The sequence below is a fragment of the Panulirus ornatus genome, chromosome 56, assembly GCF_036320965.1.
Source record: "Panulirus ornatus isolate Po-2019 chromosome 56, ASM3632096v1, whole genome shotgun sequence".
NCBI lineage: Eukaryota > Metazoa > Arthropoda > Malacostraca > Decapoda > Palinuridae > Panulirus > Panulirus ornatus.
The window spans coordinates 31,519,975-31,542,689 of NC_092279.1; the positions used below are offsets into that span (position 1 = coordinate 31,519,975).

At 47.8% G+C, this 22,715-nt stretch overlaps 1 protein-coding gene across 2 annotated transcripts in view; it reads left to right on the top strand.

Annotated features, from left to right (window-relative positions):
• The first annotated feature begins 16,258 nt into the window (after window positions 1-16,258).
• The window catches only part of LOC139766053 (glucose dehydrogenase [FAD, quinone]), a 178,576-nt gene continuing 172,119 nt past the window's right edge, over window positions 16,259-22,715 (top strand). For both annotated transcript variants that reach the window (XM_071694200.1, XM_071694199.1), the window contains exon 1: window positions 16,259-16,871. In XM_071694200.1, the coding sequence (XP_071550301.1) occupies window positions 16,697-16,871 (175 nt within the window). In that variant the 5' untranslated portion in view covers window positions 16,259-16,696. The remainder of the gene's footprint in view (window positions 16,872-22,715) is intronic.

A 22,715-nucleotide genomic window follows, 5' to 3' on the forward strand; every position in this document is an offset into this window, starting at 1 on the left:
GCCTCCCCTGGTGTCTGGCTTCCCTGGATGGTGTTTACAGACGTCTTATGGCATCCAGAGCGAGGCAAGGGTAAACACTCGCTCTTCCTCAGGTAACTTGAAATCTCTCTCTCTCTCTCTCTCTCTCTCTCTCTCTCTCTCTCTCTCTCTCTCTCTCTCTCTCTCTCTCTCTCTCTCTCTCTCTCTCTCTCTCTCTCTCTCTCTCTCTCTCTCTCTCTCTCTCTCTCTGGTTGATATCACTGGTTCAACATGAACGATATGATCACCGAGTACAATCTAACAGACTACAAATTATATTTATGTTTTTGTAAGGTACAGAGACGGTCAAGGTGGAGGAACTGTACTGTATGTATAATCTTACCCAGTGCCCAGCCTATTCAGACTACAACATCTACTTCTGTTGACCACTTGTGTGTTGAGATTAACACAGAAAATTCCAAACTTTACATAAACGTCGAATATACAGACGCCTTGGTCAATCAGCAGACATTGACACTGTCATGTACGAGAGTTTACAATTAACAATACAAGATAAAGATTAGACCATTTTTGGGTGATTTCAGTCTTCCATAAATCAAATGGTAAACTATCCCAGGTGTAAAATGTGAATCTGCCAGACTAATCAACTTTGTCGAAGACAGTTTCTCTTAGCAAACCGTCACCGAGCCAACGGGAGAAGCTAATGCACCTGATTTAGGTCTTGCATCTCAGGAGATCTTAATAACTACTACCCGTGTTGGAGAACATTAAAACACTTGTGACCATAACATGATTAGGCTCGACGTAAATACCAAAACCAACTCCCCTAAAACCAGTATTATTACACCTAACTTTAAAAGGCCGGATTTTAATGGTTTGCGCGACGCATTAAAGAGTCTGACCCTTGTTGGTTCATGGCCAGAGTAATTATGGGCCAGTTTTAAGCGTCAGTTTATGAATCATCAAGTCACATTCATTCTCATGCACGACGCAAACAATAAAACTAACAAGTCTCACTGGTACTGCCAAGACATTTTGCAAGAGCTACACGGAGCAGAAATAAACTTCGCAAGCTTAAGAAATCAGTCAATGGCCAAAATATTGCAACGTAGTATAACAATCAGAAGACATGAAAGGTCTTATCAAACAAGCCAAGAAAACGAAGTGAGTATTGCAAAGGATAGTAATAGGGAACCTAAAACATTTTACAGACATATCAGTAACAAGAAACATATATGAAGTGGGATATGACCCCTAGTAAATGATAATGAGGAACCCATTGTGGAGAATAAGATAATAACATCAACCCTGAACAAGCCTTTTAGTTGGCAACAAGGCGAATTTTGAGAATATGATGAATAGGACTCACACGATACCAGAAGTTACCGTCACAGTTAGAGAAATACCAACACAGACAAGTTGAAGACTAACAGAAGTCCAGGTCCTGTTCGTTTCTATCCACGAGTGATTACAAACGTCAAACACGAAATTGCTGGACTATTAACCCAGATTTCTAATAAACTTATCAAGTATGGAATAGTCCCACAGGACTGGAGACTGGAGAAGCCGCGAATTGCCTGGCAGTGACAGTCGTATTGGCCTCACATCAATTATATGTAAACTTCTTGAGTATGTCATCACACATAGAACCGTAGCTTACCTGGAACATCACTGTCTGATCATCAGTACACAGCACGGTCTTAGAAGACGCATGTCATGCCTTACAAACCCCCTTGATCTTTATCATACATTATTCAGTACCTACGACAAGCATGAAGCAATAGATATCATATTTCTGGACTTCCAGAAAACATTCACAAAGTCACCCACATTCAATTCATGCATAGAGTCTGGGTCTTGGAGATGACTGGTTGTATGGGGAATAGGATAGACTCCTGGTGACGTGGTAGGAAGCAGAGAGTGGCAATGACTGGGGAATCATCACCGTGGTCACCCGTGACTAGTGGGGTCCCCCAGGGATCTGTACTTGGTCCTACTGATGTTGATGTAAGGTTGAATAACTTATTGTCTAAATTTGCAGATGATATAAAGCTCGGCAGTGCCAAGCTAACTTAAGAAGATCGGCAAAGATTACTAAGGGATCTAAATGATTATTAGTCGCTGATGGTCAAGAAAATGGCCAATGCTATTTAACGTCAATAAACGTCAGCTGTTTACAAGTAGAAAACCTTATCAAAGAATATGATTATGAACTGATGGGCCACAAAATAAAGGACACCGCTAGTGTGAGGGATATATGGGTTACTGTCTCCAACACTTCAAATTTTCCCAGCACTGTGATGAAGCTGCCAAGAAAACAAATAGGGTGTTAGGATTTATTGACAGAAACTTTATATACGAAAGCAAGGATGTGATATTGCCACTATATATACTTAAGTCTGGTTAGACCACACCTTGAATACGTAGTTCAGTTATGGGACCCACCCACTAAAGCAAGGATATCTTTAACTTGGAAGCAGTGCACTGAAGAGCAACTGAATTGATTTCCTCCTTGCGTAACAAACCAGATGAGAAGAGACTGCGAGAATTTAACTTGTTCTCCCTAAGCAGGAGGCGCCTCCCGGGGCAAACTGATAGAATGTTTCAGAATGCTTAAAGGATTCGATATTGAAAATTTCTTTACGGCAACACCAGCGTTACCGACGAGAGGAAATGGACTAAACTTAAGAGGTCACTGAATTAATATGGATTGGACGAAATATCTTTATCAACTTTATTACTGATGTGTGGAATAAGCTCCCAGGAAATGTTCAGAGCAACATCCTTGATATGTTCAAATTTAAGCTTCATCAGAACTTGTCATTCTCCGGTATTGAGTAATTCATTTTATCAGTCATCATAACGCAGTGATACATCATGCTACCCTCTCAACCATGTTGCAGTAACTTACCAACATTGATTAACCCACGTCACCTGCTTTTGAGAGGGTAACTAAGAGTTACTGTATCATTCTTCAACATCAGGGATATATAGACGTGGTAAGTCCAGAGGCTGGAGCTCAAGTCTATCCTTACTATTGTCTTCATAAGAAAATGTGAAGTGATGCATGTCGTTGGTGATGGAATGCATGACATAATCATGTTCATTCCACCTGATGACTTTCCTATGAACATTTCCCTCGGACATATTAATCCTGCAAGGTATTACTGTCTGCCTGTTGTCCGTTCAGCGAGTTACCGGTGGGAGTGGAGGGTGGGCAGAGAGCCATTGCATTATAACCCTCTTCCTCAGCTGCTTTTAAAGTGAACTGCTTCGTGTTCTTAAAGCAGCGTTAAGACCAGACCTCCTCGCGTGGTCTGAGTGGTCTGTGTATCTATGTAATTCTCTCTCTCTCTCTCTCTCTCTCTCTCTCTCTCTCTCTCTCTCTCTCTCTCTCTCTCTCTCTCTCTCTCTCTCTCTCTCTCTCTCTCTCTCTTCTTTCTTTCATTGTATATCCTCACGTCTCATTAGTCATGGTCCAACATAGATATGCGTCTTGAGCCTTCTCATGTCACCTCCTTATAGTTCCCTCACGTCATTTCTCTCTTCTCACTTCATATTCTCATAACGTCATCTGTTCTTCCTATATATATATATCACACCTTCACACTTTTGTCATCATTATACCACCAATTGTCTTCATCATGATTCTATTCTCCCTTTCCTCTGCTTTTTCTGACCACTATTACACACTACTTTCCCCTCACATCCTATATTTTATTCACTACTTCCGTTCCTCCTGAATTGTTCTGTTTTCCTAATCATGTTGTTATGTTGCTCGTTACGTCATCAGCTGACGCCTGGCAAGTGTCCAGGCTGGCTAACCTGCGTCCACCCCAGATCTTCTGCCTCACCTGGGAGAAACAGCCACACTTCATGTACGCTACACATCACATCCCTCCCAGCCGCTACCTGGCTCACGACGGCACCTACGGTTAAGTCATAGAGGCTAACAACTCATGAGTTTGGTTGAGGAAGTCGACTTTTTTTGGGGGGTTCGTGTCTTGGTGACGGGATAGAAAACGGCGTCTCTTGCTCACGATGTTGGCCCGGGCAGACGACATAGTCATGCTGGGTAATGTGTTATGATGGGGTAACCTTGCTCGACCTCTGCTTCCCCCTGTGTCATGCTGCGTACACCAACACTCACAAGGTTAAGGCGACGTGTGTAGTGTGTGTGTGTGTGTGTGTGTGTGTGTTTTGTTTTCGTATACTGTATTCTTTTTCTCTGTCCAATACTTATTATTAATGTTGTATGCCTTTATTTTTGGTCTAAAATCACGTAAATCTACACACAACTTGGTTCAGTGTAATGTTAAAATCTCTTTTTTCTTCTCTCTTGCTCAGTTACCATAGATGATCATGGTTGTAGATGTTGTGGTCTCTGTGAGAAGATGTTGTGTGAGTTATGGTGTTGTGATGGGGAGGTAGCCAGTATACACAATCATGGCTCCTCCAACCGTTTATAGATCGCTGTACATGATCATCTTCCATCACACCAGACCTGAACCATCTGTGTGGACACATCCTCTCTGAGTGACCCACTTCCGTCAGTGAGCATCTTGGATTTCCTGTAAATATACGCAAGTGCGTGACTGGTGTGGAGTAATCCTGTATGTCGTGTGTATGCTCTCTGAGTGGCACTTGTTTGGCCTGATGTGGATGCTGATTGAGTGGCTTACATTGTCCAAATGAACGAGTTTCCCATGAGTGGCCCACAGGCCTGACGCTTGAACATGTACACACCTCAGTGGTCGACATGGTTGCCTAATGAGTATGGTCTGTCCGTGGTATGTATGGTTTATACACGAATATATACTTCCACACATGATAGATTTGTTCATATGCTCTCTGAGTGGCTCGCACACACACACACACACACACACACACACACACACACACACACGCACACACACCATGAACTCACTGAGTGTCACATGTTTTGATAAGTGAATATCCAGTGTCAGTGGCCCGGCCGGAGGTGGATCAATACACAGTAACTCTCTGGCTCTCCTACACTGCTCACACGTAATGATGCTCACTCCTGGCTGAATCATGGACCAGCCTACTGCCTGGATGACGTAAACAATACCTAGGTGGTTGAATCATGAATATACCTTGTGAGTGGCTCATGTAGCTGAATCATGAATATACCTTGTGAGTGGCTCATGTAGCTGAATCATGAATATACCTTGTGAGTGGCTCATGTAGCTGAATCATGAATATACCTTGTGAGTGGCTCATGTAGCTGAATCATGAATATACCTTGTGAGTGGCTCATGTAGCTGTATCATGAATATACCTTGTGAGTGGCTCATGTAGCTGTATCATGAATATACCTTGTGAGTGGCTCATGTAGCTGAATCATGAATATACCTTGTGAGTGGCTCATGTAGCTGAATCATGAATATACCTTGTGAGTGGCTCATGTAGCTGAATCATGAATATACCTTGTGAGTGGCTCATGTAGCTGAATCATGAATATACCTTGTGAGTGGCTCATGTAGCTGAATCATGAATATACCTTGTGAGTGGCTCATGTAGCTGAATCATGAATATAACTTGTGAGTGGCTCATGTAGCTGTATCATGAATATACCTTGTGAGTGGCTCATGTAGCTGAATCATAAATACACCTTTTGAGTGGCTCATGTAGCTGAATCATGAATATACCTTGTGAGTGGCTCATGTAGCTGAATCATGAATATACCTTGTGAGTGGCTCATGTAGCTGTATCATGAATATACCTTGTGAGTGGCTCATGTAGCTGTATCATGAATATACCTTGTGAGTGGTTCATGTAGCTGAATCACGAATATACCTTGTGAGTGGCTCATGTAGCTGTATCATGAATATACCTTGTGAGTGGCTCATGTAGCTGTATCATGAATATACCTTGTGAGTGGCTCATGTAGCTGTATCATGAATATACCTTGTGAGTGGCTCATGTAGCTGTATCATGAATATACCTTGTGAGTGGCTCATGTAGCTGTATCATGAATATACCTTGTGAGTGGCTCATGTAGGTGTATCATGAATATACCTTGTGAGTGGCTCATGTAGCTGAATCATGAATATACCTTGTGAGTGGCTCACGTAGCTGAATCATGAATATACCTTGTGAGTGGCTCATGTAGCTGTATCATGAATATACCTTGTGAGTGGCTCATGTAGCTGTATCATGAATATACCTTGTGAGTGGCTCATGTAGCTGAGTCATGAATATACCTTGTGAGTGGCTCATGTAGCTGTATCATGAATATACCTTGTGAGTGGCTCATGTAGCTGAAACATGAATATACCTTGTGAGTGGCTCAAGTAGCTGTATCATGAATATACCTTGTGAGTGGCTCATGTAGCTGAAACATGAATATACCTTGTGAGTGGCTCATGTAGCTGAAACATGAATATACCTTGTGAGTGGCTCATGTAGCTGAAACATGAATATACCTTGTGAGTGGCTCATGTAGCTGAAACATGAATATACCTTGTGAGTGGCTCATGTAGCTGAAACATGAATATACCTTGTGAGTGGCTCATGTAGCTGAAACATGAATATACCCTGTGAGTGGCTCATGTAACTGAATCATGAATATACCTTGTGAGTGGCTCATGTAGCTGAATCATGAATATACCTTGTGAGTGGCTCATGTAGCTGAATCATGAATATACCTTGTGAGTGGCTCATGTAGCTGTATCATGTATATACCTTGTGAGTGGCTCATGTATCTGAATCACGAATATACCTTGTGAGTGGCTCATGTAGCTGTATCATGAATATACCTTGTGAGTGGCTCATGTAGCTGAATCATGAATACACCTTGTGAGTGGCTCATGTAGCTGAATCATGAATATACCTTGTGAGTGGCTCATGTAGCTGAATCATGAATATACCTTGTGAGTGGCTCATGTAGCTGAAACATGAATATACCTTGTGAGTGGCTCATGTAGCTGAATCATGAATATACCTTGTGAGTGGCTCATGTATCTGAATCATGAATATACCTTGTGAGTGGCTCATGTAGCTGAATCATGAATATACCTTGTGAGTGGCTCATGGCTGAAACATGAATATACCTTGTGAGTGGCTCATGTAGCTGAATCATGAATATACCTTGTGAGTGGCTCATGTAGCTGAAACATGAATATACCTTGTGAGTGGCTCATGTAGCTGAATCATGAATATACCTTGTGAGTGGCTCATGTAGCTGTATCATGAATATATCTTGTGAGTGGCTCATGTAGCTGTATCATGAATATACCTTGTGAGTGGCTCATGTAGCTGAATCATGAATATACCTTGTGAGTGGCTCATGTAGCTGTATCATGAATATACCTTGTGAGTGGCTCATGTAGCTGAATCATGAATATACCTTGTGAGTGGCTCATGTAGCTGTATCATGAATATACCTTGTGAGTGGCTCATGTAGCTGAATCATGAATATACCTTGTGAGTGGCTCATGTAGCTGTATCATGAATATATCTTGTGAGTGGCTCATGTAGCTGAATCATGAATATACCTTGTGAGTGGCTCATGTAGCTGAATCATGAACACACCTTGTGAGTGGCTCATGTAGCTGAATCATGAATATACCTTGTGAGTGGCTCATGTAATAGTCTCGTGGAAGGACTTTTCGCACCAAAGGAGTTCACGTTTCCCTGCTACTGGAAGTAGCGCAGGCTTAGGCTGCATGAGCCTCCTGGAAAGAGACTCCAGGTGAGATGAGGAGTCTCGCTCGGTCGTTATGGGGAGATGGTCAGCGGTGCAGGCAGGTGGTTGTGGTGTGGAGAGATGGTCAGCGGTGCAGGCAGGTGGTTGAGGTGTGGAGAGATGGTCAGCGGTGCAGGCAGGTGGTTGTGGTGTGGAGAGATGGTCAGCGGTGCAGGCAGGTGGTTGTGGTGTGGAGAGATGGTCAGCGGTGCGGGCAGGTGGTTGTGGTGTGGAGAGATGGTCAGCGGTGCAGGCAGGTGGTTGTGGTGTGAAGAGATGGTCAGCGGTGCGGGCAGGTGGTTGTGGTGTGGAGAGATGGTCAGCGGTGCAGGCAGGTGGTTGTGGTGTGGAGAGATGGTCAGCGGTGCGGGCAGGTGGTTGTGGTGTGGAGAGATGGTCAGCGGTGCAGGCAGGTGGTTGTGGTGTGGAGAGATGGTCAGCGGTGCAGGCAGGTGGTTGTGGTATGGAGAGATGGTCAGCGGTGCGGGCTGGTGGTTGTGGTGTGGAGAGATAGTCAGCGGTGCAGGCAGGTGGTTGTGGTGTGGGGAGATGGTCAGCGGTGCGGGCAGGTGGTTGTGGTGTGGAGAGATGGTCAGCGGTGCAGGCAGGTGGTTGTGGTGTGGAGAGATGGTCAGCGGTGCGGGCTGGTGGTTGTGGTGTGGAGAGATGGTCAGCGGTGCGGGCAGGTGGTTGTGGTGTGGAGAGATGGTCAGCGGTGCAGGCAGGTGGTTGTGGTGTGGAGAGATGGTCAGCGGTGCAGGCAGGTGGTTGTGGTGTGGAGAGATGGTCAGCGGTGCAGGCAGGTGGTTGTGGTGTGGAGAGATGGTCAGTGGTGCAGGCAGGTGGTTGTGGTGTGGAGAGATGGTCAGCGGTGCAGGCAGGTGGTTGTGGTGTGGAGAGATGGTCAGCGGTGCAGGCAGGTGGTTGTGGTGTGGAGAGATGGTCAGCGGTGCAGGCAGGTGGTTGTGGTGTGGAGAGATGGTCAGCGGTGCAGGCAGGTGGTTGTGGTGTGGAGAGATGGTCAGCGGTGCAGGCAGGTGGTTGTGGTGTGGAGAGATGGTCAGCGGTGCAGGCAGGTGGTTGTGGTGTGGAGAGATGGTCAGCGGTGCAGGCAGGTGGTTGTGGTGTGGAGAGATGGTCAGCGGTGCAGGCAGGTGGTTGTGGTGTGGAGAGATGGTCAGCGGTGCAGGCAGGTGGTTGTGGTGTGGAGAGATGGTCAGCGGTGCGGGCAGGTGGTTGTGGTGTGGAGAGATGGTCAGCGGTGCAGGCAGGTGGTTGTGGTGTGGAGAGATGGTCAGCGGTGCAGGCAGGTGGTTGTGGTGTGGAGAGATGGTCAGCGGTGCAGGCAGGTGGTTGTGGTGTGGAGAGATGGTCAGTGGTGCAGGCAGGTGGTTGTGGTGTGGAGAGATGGTCAGCGGTGCAGGCAGGTGGTTGTGGTGTGGAGAGATGGTCAGCGGTGCAGGCAGGTGGTTGTGGTGTGGAGAGATGGTCAGCGGTGCAGGCAGGTGGTTGTGGTGTGGAGAGATGGTCAGCGGTGCAGGCAGGTGGTTGTGGTGTGGAGAGATGGTCAGCGGTGCAGGCAGGTGGTTGTGGTGTGGAGAGATGGTCAGCGGTGCGGGCTGGTGGTTGTGGTGTGGAGAGATGGTCAGATGTGCAGGCAGGTGGTTGTGGTGTGGAGAGATGGTCAGCGGTGCAGGCAGGTGGTTGTGGTGTGGAGAGATGGTCAGTGGTGCGGGCAGGTGGTTGTGGTGTGGAGAGATGGTCAGCGGTGCAGGCAGGTGGTTGTGGTGTGGAGAGATGTGACGTGAGGGCTGGTCGGCCAGGCGGGCCAGTGACGGTAGAGACGGCAGCCCTCACCATCCCAGTCTGTGGCTCAGCACACGTCAGCCCACGTCAGCCCACGTCAGGTAACGTCAGGCCACGTCAGGTCACGTCAGGTCACGTCAGGCTACGTCAGCCCACGTCCAGTCACGTCAGGCCACGTCAAGTCACGTCAAGTCACGTCAGGCCACGCCAGGCCACGTCAGACCACGTCGTCACGTCAGGCTACGTCAGCCCACGTCAGGTTACGTCAGGCCACGTCAGGCCACGTCAGGCCACGTTAGGTCACGTCAGCCCTCGTCAGGTCACGTCAGCCCACGGCAGCCCACGTCAGGTCACGTCAGGCCACGTCAGGCTAAGTCAGGCTACGTCAGATCACGTCAGCCCACGTGAGGTCACGTCAGCCCACGTCAAGCCACGTCAGGCTACGTCAGGCCACGTCAGATCACGTCAGGCCACGTCAGGCCACGTCAGGCTACGTCAGGTCACGTCAGCCCACGTCAGATCACGTCAGGCCACGTCAGGTCACGTCAACCCACATCAGCTCACGTCAGGCCACGTCAGGCTACGTCAGGTCACGTCAGCCCACGTCAGATCACATCAGGCCACGTCAGGTCACGTCAGCCCACATCAGCCCACGTCAGGTCACGTCAGGCTACGTCAGGTCACGTCAGCCCACATCAGCCCACGTCAGGTCACGTCAGGCTACGTCAGGTCACGTCAGCCCACATCAACCCACGTCAGGTCACGTCAGCCCACGTCAGATCACGTCAGGCTACGTCAGCCCACGTCAGCCCACATCAACCCACGTCAGGTCACGTCAGCCCACGTCATCACGTCAGCTCACGTCAGCCCACGTCAGGCCACGTCAGGTACTACCTGGCTGGTCAGCAGTGATCCAGGGTTGTGTACATGATGAGCCACAAGATCATCTCAGATCACTTCACATCTGCTAGTTACGTCCTCAGCCACAGGCGGACCCGCCAGTCAGTCAGTACGCGCGCGTAGCAACACACGCTCATACAATACGCACGTCATTCAGTCATGACGTCGTTTCACGTCATCACGTGAACCGGCCAATCAGAGCGTGTCTTTGCAGTGACGTCATGTAGATCCACCAATGTTTGATAATGTTGATGTTCACTTAACCAAGAGAGACAGTATAGCGTCGACTGCAGCTGTGCCTACGACCCGTCTAGACGATAATGGTGAAGTAAATTGAAATAATTAAGTTAATTATGAGATAAATTGGGAGAAATAATGATTCTCAGGTAAACAGGTCACGGAAACACCAGCTCAGCAACACAAATTGTTTAACTTTGTATTTCTGTGTCAACAGAAGGAGATGACCTGTGTTTCCTGACCCCTTGAACGTGACGAGACAGTCCAGTGTGACCTTTCACCTGACCCGGGAGCGATGCGTCAGAGGTCATACCATCACCCTCAAGGGTCGTACCATCGCTCCCAGGGGTCGTACCGTAACACTCAGAGGTCATAAGGTCGTGGTCAAGTCGTACCATCGAGCCATGTACAGTTTGGCCAACAGAATGACCAGCAGAATATAATTATTTATTTATTTATTTATTTTCTTATTTATGTTGTTAATGGGAGAAACTCAGGAAGGATGAATTTCCGTATTTTCAAGATTGTGTAAAATGTTAAGAAAATGATCTCGCGGAGTTAATGTGTTTGTTTATGTATGGCGAGAACATGTTGACATGAAGGCTCACATGTAGGTCGGTACATGTGTGCCAGCCTCCCTGTCATACATCCCCTGCCCTACCAACCTCCCTGTCATATATCCCCTGCCCTACCAGCCTCACTGCCATACATCCCTGCCCTACCAGCCTCACTGCCATACATCCCTGCCCTGCCAGCCTCACTGCCATACATCCCTGCCTTGCCAGCCTCCCTGTCATACATCCCTGCCTTGCCAGCCTCCCTGTCATACATCCCCTGCCCTGCCAGCCTCCCTGTCATACATCCCTGCCCTGCCAGCCTCCCCTGCCATACATCCCTGCCCTGCCAGCCTCACTGCCATACATCCCTGCCCTGCCAGCCTCCCTGTCATACATCCCTGCCTTGCCAGCCTCCCTGTCATACATCCCTGCCTTGCCAGCCTCACTGCCATACATCCCTGCCCTACCAGCCTCCCCTGTCATATATCCCCTGCTCTACCAGCCTCACTGCCATACATCCCTGCCCTACCAGCCTCCCCTGTCATACATCCCTGCCCTACCAGCCTCCCCTGTCATATATCCCCTGCCCTGCCAAGCTCCCTGTCATATATCCCCTGCCCTACCAGCCTCCCCTGTCATACATCCCCTTCCAACCCCTGCCATGCTATCCTCCCCTACCCTCCTCCCCTGTCATACATCCCCTGCCAAGCAGTCCCTTCATCATTCCTGCTCACCCGACGTCATGATGGGAGCCGGAGACGCCACAAGTTAATACAAAGATGAGCAACGAAGTTAATTTCGTCACTCAAGTATCCACCTTGTGACGCAAGGAAGCCATGTCCACTACAACGGTAGCTACAGACATGATCTGCTTGGTCTCAAGATGTGGAATTACCACACAAACTCACTTCACTTGCCTCACCTAAAGATTCTTCGCCCACGAACAACATTAGAAAACAAAAGTGAAAATAAAAATGTAGCACAAATGGTATTTGTCATTTGTTTTTGTGTAAATAAACTGCCATCAATATCTGTCAAGTGTAATGTTAACATTAGCTAGGTCATCACAGCTGGCCTTGATGATATCAGTAATCAATAAACACTGATGTTCAGGAATGAACACACACACACACACACACACACACACACACACACACACACACACACACACACACACATTATAACTTCTTGTAAACACAAAATTCACATCATTATTTACGTTTAAGGAATGAAGTTTGTCACTGACACATCTGGTGGTGTTACTCTGTGTCCGTGGCAGTATACCTCAGCGTTCACACTTCCTATGATGTGTCCGTGGCAGTATACCCTCACCGTTCACACTTCCTATGATGTGTCCGTGGCAGTATACCCTCACTGTTCACACTTCCTATGATGTGTCCGTGGCAGTATACCTCAGCGTTCACACTTCCTATGATGTGTCCGTGGCAGTATACCCTCACTGTTCACACTTCCTATGATGTGTCCGTGGCAGTATACCTCAGCGTTCACACTTCCTATGATGTGTCCGTGGCAGTATACCCTCACTGTTCACACTTCCTATGATGTGTCCGTGGCAGTATACCTCAGCGTTCACACTTCCTATGATGTGTCCGTGGCAGTATACCCTCACTGTTCACACTTCCTATGATGTGTCCGTGGCAGTATACCTCAGCGTTCACACTTCCTATGATGTGTCCGTGGCAGTATACCCTCACTGTTCACACTTCCTATGATGTGTCCGTGGCAGTATACCTCAGCGTTCACACTTCCTATGATGTGTCCGTGGCAGTATACCCTCACTGTTCACACTTCCTATGATGTGTCCGTGGCAGTATACCCTCACCGTTCACACTTCCTATGATGTGTCCGTGGCAGTATACCCTCACCGTTCACACTTCCTATGATGTGTCCGTGGCAGTATACCCTCACCGTTCACACTTCCTATGATGTGTCCGTGGCAGTATACCCTCACCGTTCACACTTCCTATGATGTGTCCGTGGCAGTATACCCTCACCGTTCACACTTCCTATGATGTGTCCGTGGCAGTATACCCTCACCGTTCACACTTCCTATGATGTGTCCGTGGCAGTATACCCTCACCGTTCACACTTCCTATGATGTGTCCGTGGCAGTATACCCTCACCGTTCACACTTCCTATGATGTGTCCGTGGCAGTATACCCTCATCGTTCACACTTCCTATGATGCGTCCGTGGCAGTATACCTCACCGTTCACACTTCCTATGATGTGTCCGTGGCAGTATACCCTCACCGTTCACACTTCCTATGATGTGTCCGTGGCAGTATACCCTCACCGTTCACACTTCCTATGATGTGTCCGTGGCAGTATACCCTCACCGTTCACACTTCCTATGATGTGTCCGTGGCAGTATACCCTCATCGTTCACACTTCCTATGATGCGTCCGTGGCAGTATACCTCACCGTTCACACTTCCTATGATGTGTCCGTGGCAGTATACCTCAGCGTTCACACTTCCTATGATGCGTCCGTGGCAGTATACCTCACCGTTCACACTTCCTATGATGTGTCCGTGGCAGTATACCCTCACCGTTCACACTTCCTATGATGTGTCCGTGGCAGTATACCCTCACCGTTCACACTTCCTATGATGTGTCCGTGGCAGTATACCCTCATCGTTCACACTTCCTATGATGTGTCCGTGGCAGTATACCCTCACCGTTCACACTTCCTATGATGCGTCCGTGGCAGTATACCTCACCGTTCACACTTCCTATGATGTGTCCGTGGCAGTATACCTCAGCGTTCACACTTCCTATGATGTGTCCGTGGCAGTATAACCTCACCGTTCACACTTCCTATGATGTGTCCGTGGCAGTATACCTCAGCGTTCACACTTCCTATGATGTGTCCGTGGCAGTATACCTCAGCGTTCACACTTCCTATGATGTGTCCGTGGTAGTATACCCTCACCGTTCACACTTCCTATGATGTGTCCGTGGCAGTATACCCTCACTGTTCACACTTCCTATGATGTGTCCGTGGCAGTATACCTCAGCATGCTACACTTTGCTCCTTAGTCTGCTGGCTGGGAAGGTGTGTTTCACCTGTACTCGGTTTTCTGACTCAGACCGTGTTGTGAGATGAGGACACACGACACAGCCCCTGGCCCTGCCCAAGGCCATGTTGTGAGGTGAGGACACGCAACGGAGAGGGTGTGTGTGTACGTGAGGAAGCCGGGGGCGGGGTGGGGCCGGCCCTCCCCCTAGGAGAGAGAGTCTGCTGGAGAATGTAGGTTAGGGAGAGAACATGGCCAGCCCTACGCCAGCCAGCCAGTGTGGCAAGACACCTGGTGCGGGAGAGACACTGGACGTGGTGCACTCTGGTCTTCTGAGCCTCGACGCTGCCGCCACTCAGGCTCTAACGATTTCCACCACCCAACCGCCGAAGTGTGTTCTGCCACCTGACGAAGGAGGTCCTCATGTGTGGCTGCGTGGGGTCAGGGACCTTGTCCTAGTCGTGAAGAAAACGGGATGTGAGTGAGGCTCGGTTGTCCTTGACCATGACTCCAGCAGAGAGTGTGTTAGTGAGGTGAGGCAGGCTGCCAAGTGCGGTGCCCACAGCGCCAGGGCATGACTGCCGTTGCACACATAAATGACTGCCGCTGCACACACACACACACACACACACACACACACACACACACACAAACCTGAAGCCACAAGTTGTTAAGTCACGACACGATCCAACAACTTAAGGAAGCTGTTGTTGGACGACGTCAGACGACAAGTGGGTGTCGGCATCATCTTCTCTGTTGAAGGACTTTGAAATTACGAGACAAGTTTTCCTACTTCGTACCATCGCAGACTGGAAACTGTAACACTTTTTGCTGTTCCTCGGTATGAAGGAGGTCGTGTATGGTGTCAGAAGGTGACGCTGGTATTACTGTGAGACCTGAGGTGGAGGAGCGATCTGTGGGGTGTGGTGGAGTCAGGAGGGAGCGGGCGGACCTGACGGAGGGAACCATGTGGCTGGGAGTTTCTCTACTTTGCACCCTCCTGCAGCAGCAGCAGCTGCTGCCGCCGTCGTCGTTGCCTCCGCCAGTATCGTCCGGTGGATGTCGTGCCCTGAGTGTGGCTCGTCCCTCCTACAACCACGACTGACGGGGACCACGACGCGCCTTGTGCCTCCCTCAACCCCCACCACCCTCCACGCCCCTACTGTGCATAAGGATAATATCTTACCTGTGGCCAGACACCAACCCTCGCACGGACGCCCAGCTAACTCCTCGCCCCGGGCGGCGTAACCCGACCACTCCAGACACCGTCTACCCTCACTACACCAGGAAACATCCTCCTCTCCCCCCATACTGGGAAACGCCGTGTTCTCCCATCCTGGGAAACCATCACTCGAGGTTAGATATCCAAGACAATCTTAAACAAAAGCTCCCACGAAGGATAATATACCAGAGGGACGTGGGCCACGAAGGTCTGGGTTATCCCGCCTCCCACGTTACCCTGCTGACCCCCCCCCCCCCCCCACCTGTCTCAGGAGCAGCGCACGGTAGACACCTTCACTTTCTCTCTCAGTGTTGTCCTGGCCAGGCGATGTGTCTAGTGGTGACGTCCTCGTGAGGGACTTGGTCAGTGTTCTCCAACTTGTCTGGTCGCGCGATCTCTCGCCTGCCACTCACGCGCTCCCGCCATATCTCACCTGGTAGTGAGAGATACTGGTGATCCCTCTACCGGTAATGGAGGACAGTTACCATCTCCTCTGGTGATAACGAGAGATAACTTTTATCGCCGCTGTTAATGAGAAGAATTTCTTGAAACTTACACTTCTTCTCAGAGATAACAGGACGTTAAAAGATTTTAGGGACATTAAGGGTTTTACGAACGATCATCAGTTAGCTTACTGAATATCGAGAAAATTGTTATCTGTTATCTGATGGTGAAATTGATGTGTTTCTTTCATTATGCAAATGACGACACTCGACCCCGCGTGGTGACTGATAGATGACCATGTGTGTGTTCCTCATGCCAGGCGACCCAATGCACTTGCATGAGAAACGATCTTGTGAAGTGTTGAGACTCACCACATGAACAGTGGGATAAGGCACCTCACCACATGAACAGTGGGATAAGGCACCTCACCACATGAACAGTGGGATAAGGCACCTCACCACATGAACAGTGGGATAAGGCACCTCACCACATGAACAGTGGGATAAGGCACCTCACCACATGAACAGTGGGATAAGGCACCTCACCACATGAACAGTGGGATAAGGCACCTCACCACATGAACAGTGGGATAAGGCACCTCACCACATGAACAGTGGGATAAGGCACCTCACCACATGAACAGTGGGATAAGGCACCTCACTACCACCACCGTGACCTGCTACTAGTGTACGGGCGCCTCACACACACACTACCACCCCAGGTGAAGCGTCGCAGGACATTAACTTGCGTCTCGTTGTGGGGCGTGTGTGTAGTGTAGCCCGGTCCCACAGGACTTGCCATCATGACGGGCGTCCTCCTGACGACAGCGCCCCTCGCTACCTCAGTCTTCACGGCGTCCCTGTGGTTCCTGCCGGCGCTGCTGGCGGCCATCGCCTACTACAAGTACGATGAGATCGACCCAGAGTCTCGACCCATCGACAGAAAGAGACTCTTCAAGGAATACGACTTCATCATAAGTAAGTACACTGTGTGACCACCTCACCACGACGGTACCACCCAGCGTTGGTTATGATGGCCTGGCCTCACCCTTAAAGGTTCAGGTCATCATACCCAGGGATAGGGTCGTCCTCAAGGGTCGTACCCTCGTGTTGTGGGCATTAAGTACCCAACATCCAGTAAGGGACCTGGACGCTGCTCAGACCAGAGTTAGGCTAAGATTGTGTTGTTTGTTGATGCGTTTCGAGGATGTGTTTCCCTCAGTTGTCAGGTTAGGTCTGGAGACGTGTAGGTAGGTAAGTGTCATGCGCCAGAACAAATGGATAACCACAATAGTATTCATACATTGTTTCTTCCTTGTATTGTAAGTAAAGCACAATGTGCTTCAGTCTATACAAATTCAATCTAAGATGATGATATGATAACAAAAACATTATACGTAGCAGCAACATGTCTGGGTAAACAGTTTTATTGCATCGTATTCCGAATATGTACTGTGAGGTGTGAGGGAGACAGCTCATTATATATGTACTGTGAAGTATGAGGGAGACATCGTAATATGTACTGTGAGTGATGAGGGAGACGTCGTAATATGTACTGTCAAATGTGAGGAAGACATCGTAATATGTACTGTGAGGTGTGAGGGAGACATTGTAATATTTACTGTGAGGTGTGACGGAGACAGGTCGTAATATGTTCTGTGAAGTGTGAGGAAGACATCGTAATATGTAATGTGAGGTGTAAGGGAGACATCGTAATATGTACTGTGAAGTGTGAGGGAGACATCGTAATATGTACTGTGAGGTGTGAGGGAGACAGCTCATTATATGTACTGTGAAGTATGAAGGAGACATCGTAATATGTACTGTGAGTGATGAGGAAGACATCGTAATATGTGCTGTGAGTGATGAGGGAGACATCGTAATATGTACTGTCAAGTGTGAGGAAGACACCGTAATATGTACTGTGAGATTTGAGGGAGACATCGTAATATTTAGTGAGGTGTGAGGGAGACAGGTCGTAATATGTTCTGTGAAGTGTGAGGAAGACATCGTAATATGTAATGTGAGGTGTAAGGGAGACATCGTAATATGTACTGTGAAGTGTGAGGGAGACATCGTAATATGTACTGTGAGGTGTGAGGGAGACAGGTCGTAATATGTTCTGTGAAGTGTGAGGAAGACATCGTAATATGTAATGTGAGGTGTATGGGAGACATCGTAATATGTACTGTGAAGTGTGAGGGAGATATCGTAATATGTACTGTGAGGTGTGAGGGAGACAGGGTGTTATATATTCTGTGAGGTGTGAGGGAGACAGGTTGTAATATATACTGTGAGGTGTGAGGGAGGAAGGTTGTAATACATATATACTGTGAGGTGTGAGGCAGACAGGTTGTAATATATTCTGTGAGGTGTGAGGGATATATGTTGTAATATATACTGTGAGGTGTGAGGGGACAGGTTGTAATATATACTGTGAGGTGTGAGGGAGTCAGGTTATAATATATTCTGTGAGGTGTGAGGGAGACAGGTTGTAATATATTTTGTGAGGTGTGAGGGAGACAGGTTGTAATATATTCTGTGAGGGAGACAGGTTGTAATATATTCTGTGAGGTGTGAGGGAGACAGGTTATGATATATTCTGCGAGGCGTGAGGGAGACAGGTTATAATATATTCTGTGAGGTGTGAGGGAGACAGGTTATGATATATTCTGTGAGGTGTGAGGGAGACAGGTTATAATATATTCTGTGAGGTGTGAGGGAGATTGTAATATATTCTGTGAGGTGTGAGGTAGACAGGTAATAATATATACTGTGAGGTGTGAGGGAGACAGGTTATAATATATTCTGTGAGGTGTGAGGGGACAGGTTGTAATACATACTGTGAGGTGTGAGGGAGTCAGGTTATGATATATTCTGTGAGGTGTGAGGGAGACAGGTTGTAATATATTCTGTGAGGTGTGCGGGAGACAGGTTGTAATACATACTGTGAGGTGTGAAGGAGACAGGTTGTAATATATACTGTGAGGTGTGAGGGAGGCAGGTTGTAATATATTCTGTGAGGTGTGAGGGAGACAGGTTGTAATATATTCTGTGAGGTGTGAGGGAGACAGGTTGTAATACATACTGTGAGGTGTGAGGGAGACAGGTTGTAATATATACTGTGAGGTGTGAGGGAGGCATTTTGTAATATATTCTGTGAGGTGTGAGGGAGACAGGTTGTAATATATTCTGTGAGGTGTGAGGGAAACAGGTTGTAATACATACTGTGAGGTGTGAGGGAGACATGTTGTAATACATACTGCGAGGTGTGAGGGAGACAGGTTGTAATACATACTGTGAGGTGTGAGGGAGACAGTTTGTAATACATACTGTGAGGTGTGAAGGAGACAGGTTGTAATACATACTGTGAGGTGTGAGGGAGACATGTTGTAATACATACTGTGAGGTGTGAGGGAAATAGGTTGTAATACATACTTTGAGGTGTGAGGGAGACATGTTGTAATACATACTGTGAGGTGTGAGGGAGACATGTTGTAATACATACTGTGAGGTGTGAGGGAGACAGGTTGTAATACATACTGTGAGGTGTGAGGGAGACAGGTTGTAATACATACTGTGAGGTGTGAGGGAGACATGTTGTAATACATACTGTGAGGTGTGAGGGAGACAGGTTGTAATACATACTGTGAGGTGTGAGGGAGACATGTTGTAATACATACTGTGAGGTGTGAAGGAGACAGGTTGTAATACATACTGTGAGGTGTGAGGGAGACATGTTGTAATACATACTGTGAGGTGTGCGGGAAATAGGTTGTAATACATACTGTGAGGTGTGAGGGAGACATGTTGTAATACATACTGTGAGGTGTGAAGGAGACAGGTTGTAATACATACTGTGAGGTGTGAGGGAGACATGTTGTAATACATACTGTGAGGTGTGAGGGAAATAGGTTGTAATACATACTGTGAGGTGTGAGGGAGACATGTTGTAATACATACTGTGAGGTGTGAGGGAGACATGTTGTAATACATACTGTGAGGTGTGAGGGAAATAGGTTGTAATACATACTGTGAGGTGTGAGGGAGACATGTTGTGATACATACTGTGAGGTGTGAGGGAGACATGTTGTAATACATACTGTGAGGTGTGAGGGAGACAGGTTGTAATACATACTGTGAGGTGTGAGGGAGACATGTTGTAATACATACTGTGAGGTGTGAGGGAGACAGGTTGTAATACATACTGTGAGGTGTGAGGGAGACAGGTTGTAATACATACTGTGAGGTGTGAGGGAGACAGGTTGTAATACATACTGTGAGGTGTGAGGGAGACAGGTTGTAATACACACTGTGAGGTGTGAGGGAGACAGGTTGTAATACATACTGTGAGGTGTGAGGGAGACAGGTTGTAATACATACTGTGAGGTGTGAGGGAGACAGGTTGTATTATACAGGTGGACGAGGAACACCTCGTCTTCCTGGATGTTGGGTCGAGGTGGAGGATCAGTTCGCCCTCGAGGGTCATGCCTCGTGAGTAAGGAACTGGTCAGGAAACATCATTCATTATCTCCGTAACTGCCCAGTCCTGTTATACTGAGTTGGTTTGGAATGTGTCTCGTGACCTCATATGTGTGACCTCATTCATGAGGCTGTGTGCCTCACCCTCGTAATGGTGGTGGAGTGTGAGTGAGTGAGTGAGTGATCCCAGATAAACAAGACATCATGAAGGTGTGAGGAGTGAGGGTTGACTGCAGGTTCAGGTGTTGTCGTCCGTAGCTCTCATCATGAGTGAGGGAGTGTGACCTCATAACATGATGAGTCCCTCCGGTGAGTCACGAAGAACCTGACTCATCATCAGTCACGGTGGGTAGTCACACACCAGCTGACTCATGATGAATATACTCAAGTCACGTAACGAGTGAACAATAGGAAGGAATCTGGTCGCGCTATGGGAATAACCAGGGTTAACTACCATTCCATAACAACAGTTAACGACCATGGTCGTCTGGTTGTTATACATGACTGTAGCAGACGACCAGGAGGGATGGCCAGCGCTGGCCTTCCCCTGCATCGGTCGAGGCGTCGGTCCTCGGTGCTAACTCTCACGTCCAGTGACCACCTCCGTCTGTCACTTGCTAGCGGTGTTCTCTGCCTCCCTCACCCCTCACCTCACCCTCCACGTGCCTTCCTCCACCACGTACTAGCCCGTCACGTATCCCTCTGACCCGTGTCTTCCTCTCCATGAAGAATTCTCGCGTGTGTGTTAGTGACGGAGCCGCCCTTGGTCCCCGCGCCTCAACACACAGACAGAACACCAGCTGATGGTCTGTTGTGGTGACCTGTGGTGAACCTCACCTCTCTCTCTCTCTCTCTCTCTCTCTCTCTCTCTCTCTCTCTCTCTCTCTCTCTCTCTCTCTCTCTCTCTCTCTCTCGTGGTGGGAGCCCCTGGTGTAGTGGGTGGGTAGCACTGCCACATCTCGTGGTAGGATGTCCTGGGGCAGGGACCCTCACCTGCGCCACACCGTCACTTCAAGTTGCCTGACCGTCAGAAGGCCAAGGTGGCACTCAGCGTTGCCAGCCGCCACGCCCCGGTCAGACACCAGTTTTTGCCAGCACTGGTCTTCTCTCGTGACGCACACTTGAGTCATTGTTCCGTTATTGCCACATGGTTGGGCTGTAACTAGTGGCTTCCCTGTGGTTCGAGCCGAACGTGTACGTGTTTCATGTGGATATGTCCGTCTGTCGCGTATCTCCAACGAATCTAGCGAGAAAGGTTTGTGTGTGCTTTGCTTATGGTAACACTGATCCCTGTTTGTATGATTATGAGTCAGTGTGGCAACACTGCTCCCTAGTATACATGTTTCTAAAGTGCCAACTTAACACTGGTATGTATATTGTATAATCAGTGTGGCAACATCGATCCATATTTTTTGACTCTTGAGGTTATAGCAACACTTGTTTTTATGTTATATGATTCTTTATAACTCTGACAACATGGGTATGTATATCATGGATCATGCTGAGGTGCTCTGCCATCACTACCATGTATCATCATGTATCATTCTAAGATGCCGTGACAACACTGGTATGTATACTCCATCATTCTAAGGCACTGTGGCAACACTAGTATGTATCATTCCAAGGTTCTCTAGCAGCAGTGGTATGTATACTGTATCATTCCCAGGTGATGTGGCAACACTTGTATGTATACATTGGCATTCCCAGCCTTGAGACGACACTGGCATACAGTATAGTCTCTTCCCTCGTAGTATCGCTTGATACAGGAGTAAGAATACAGGTATTACTGCTCACTTGTAGATCAAGTACAGTTATTATCTTGATCAAGATAATCACATTACTACACACGTCTGTAATGACCGTGAGAATGAGTAATAAGAAACATTTTTCTCCACTAAAGCCAGGAGAGATGATTGTGTCGCTATGAATACTATAGTTCCCCCGTCCAATAGAAAACGGATTTGATCGGTATTTATATAATTAGTACTGAAGACGAAGCGACACTGAGGAAAGTCTTTTTATTCTATGAATCATTTCATTTTGTTGTAAGATATGATTTATTTTATTTTCTTTTTTTACAGACAAATTTAAACAATATAATAGTGAGAGAAACTGGGGAAAGCTAAGTGAATTAGAACAATGATATTTGTATCACATTTATATCTGTCTCGCCAGAAAGACAACAGAAATTAGACAAGTTTTTCTGTTGTTACCAGTTTAGCCACGAGCGAGAAGCAAGCATTCCTGGGGCAGTTACCTCACTGTCTCCCACTGGTAAAAACTCACTCCTCAGCCACTGCCAAAACCACCAGAGGTACAGCAGTTGGGGTTTGTGAACGC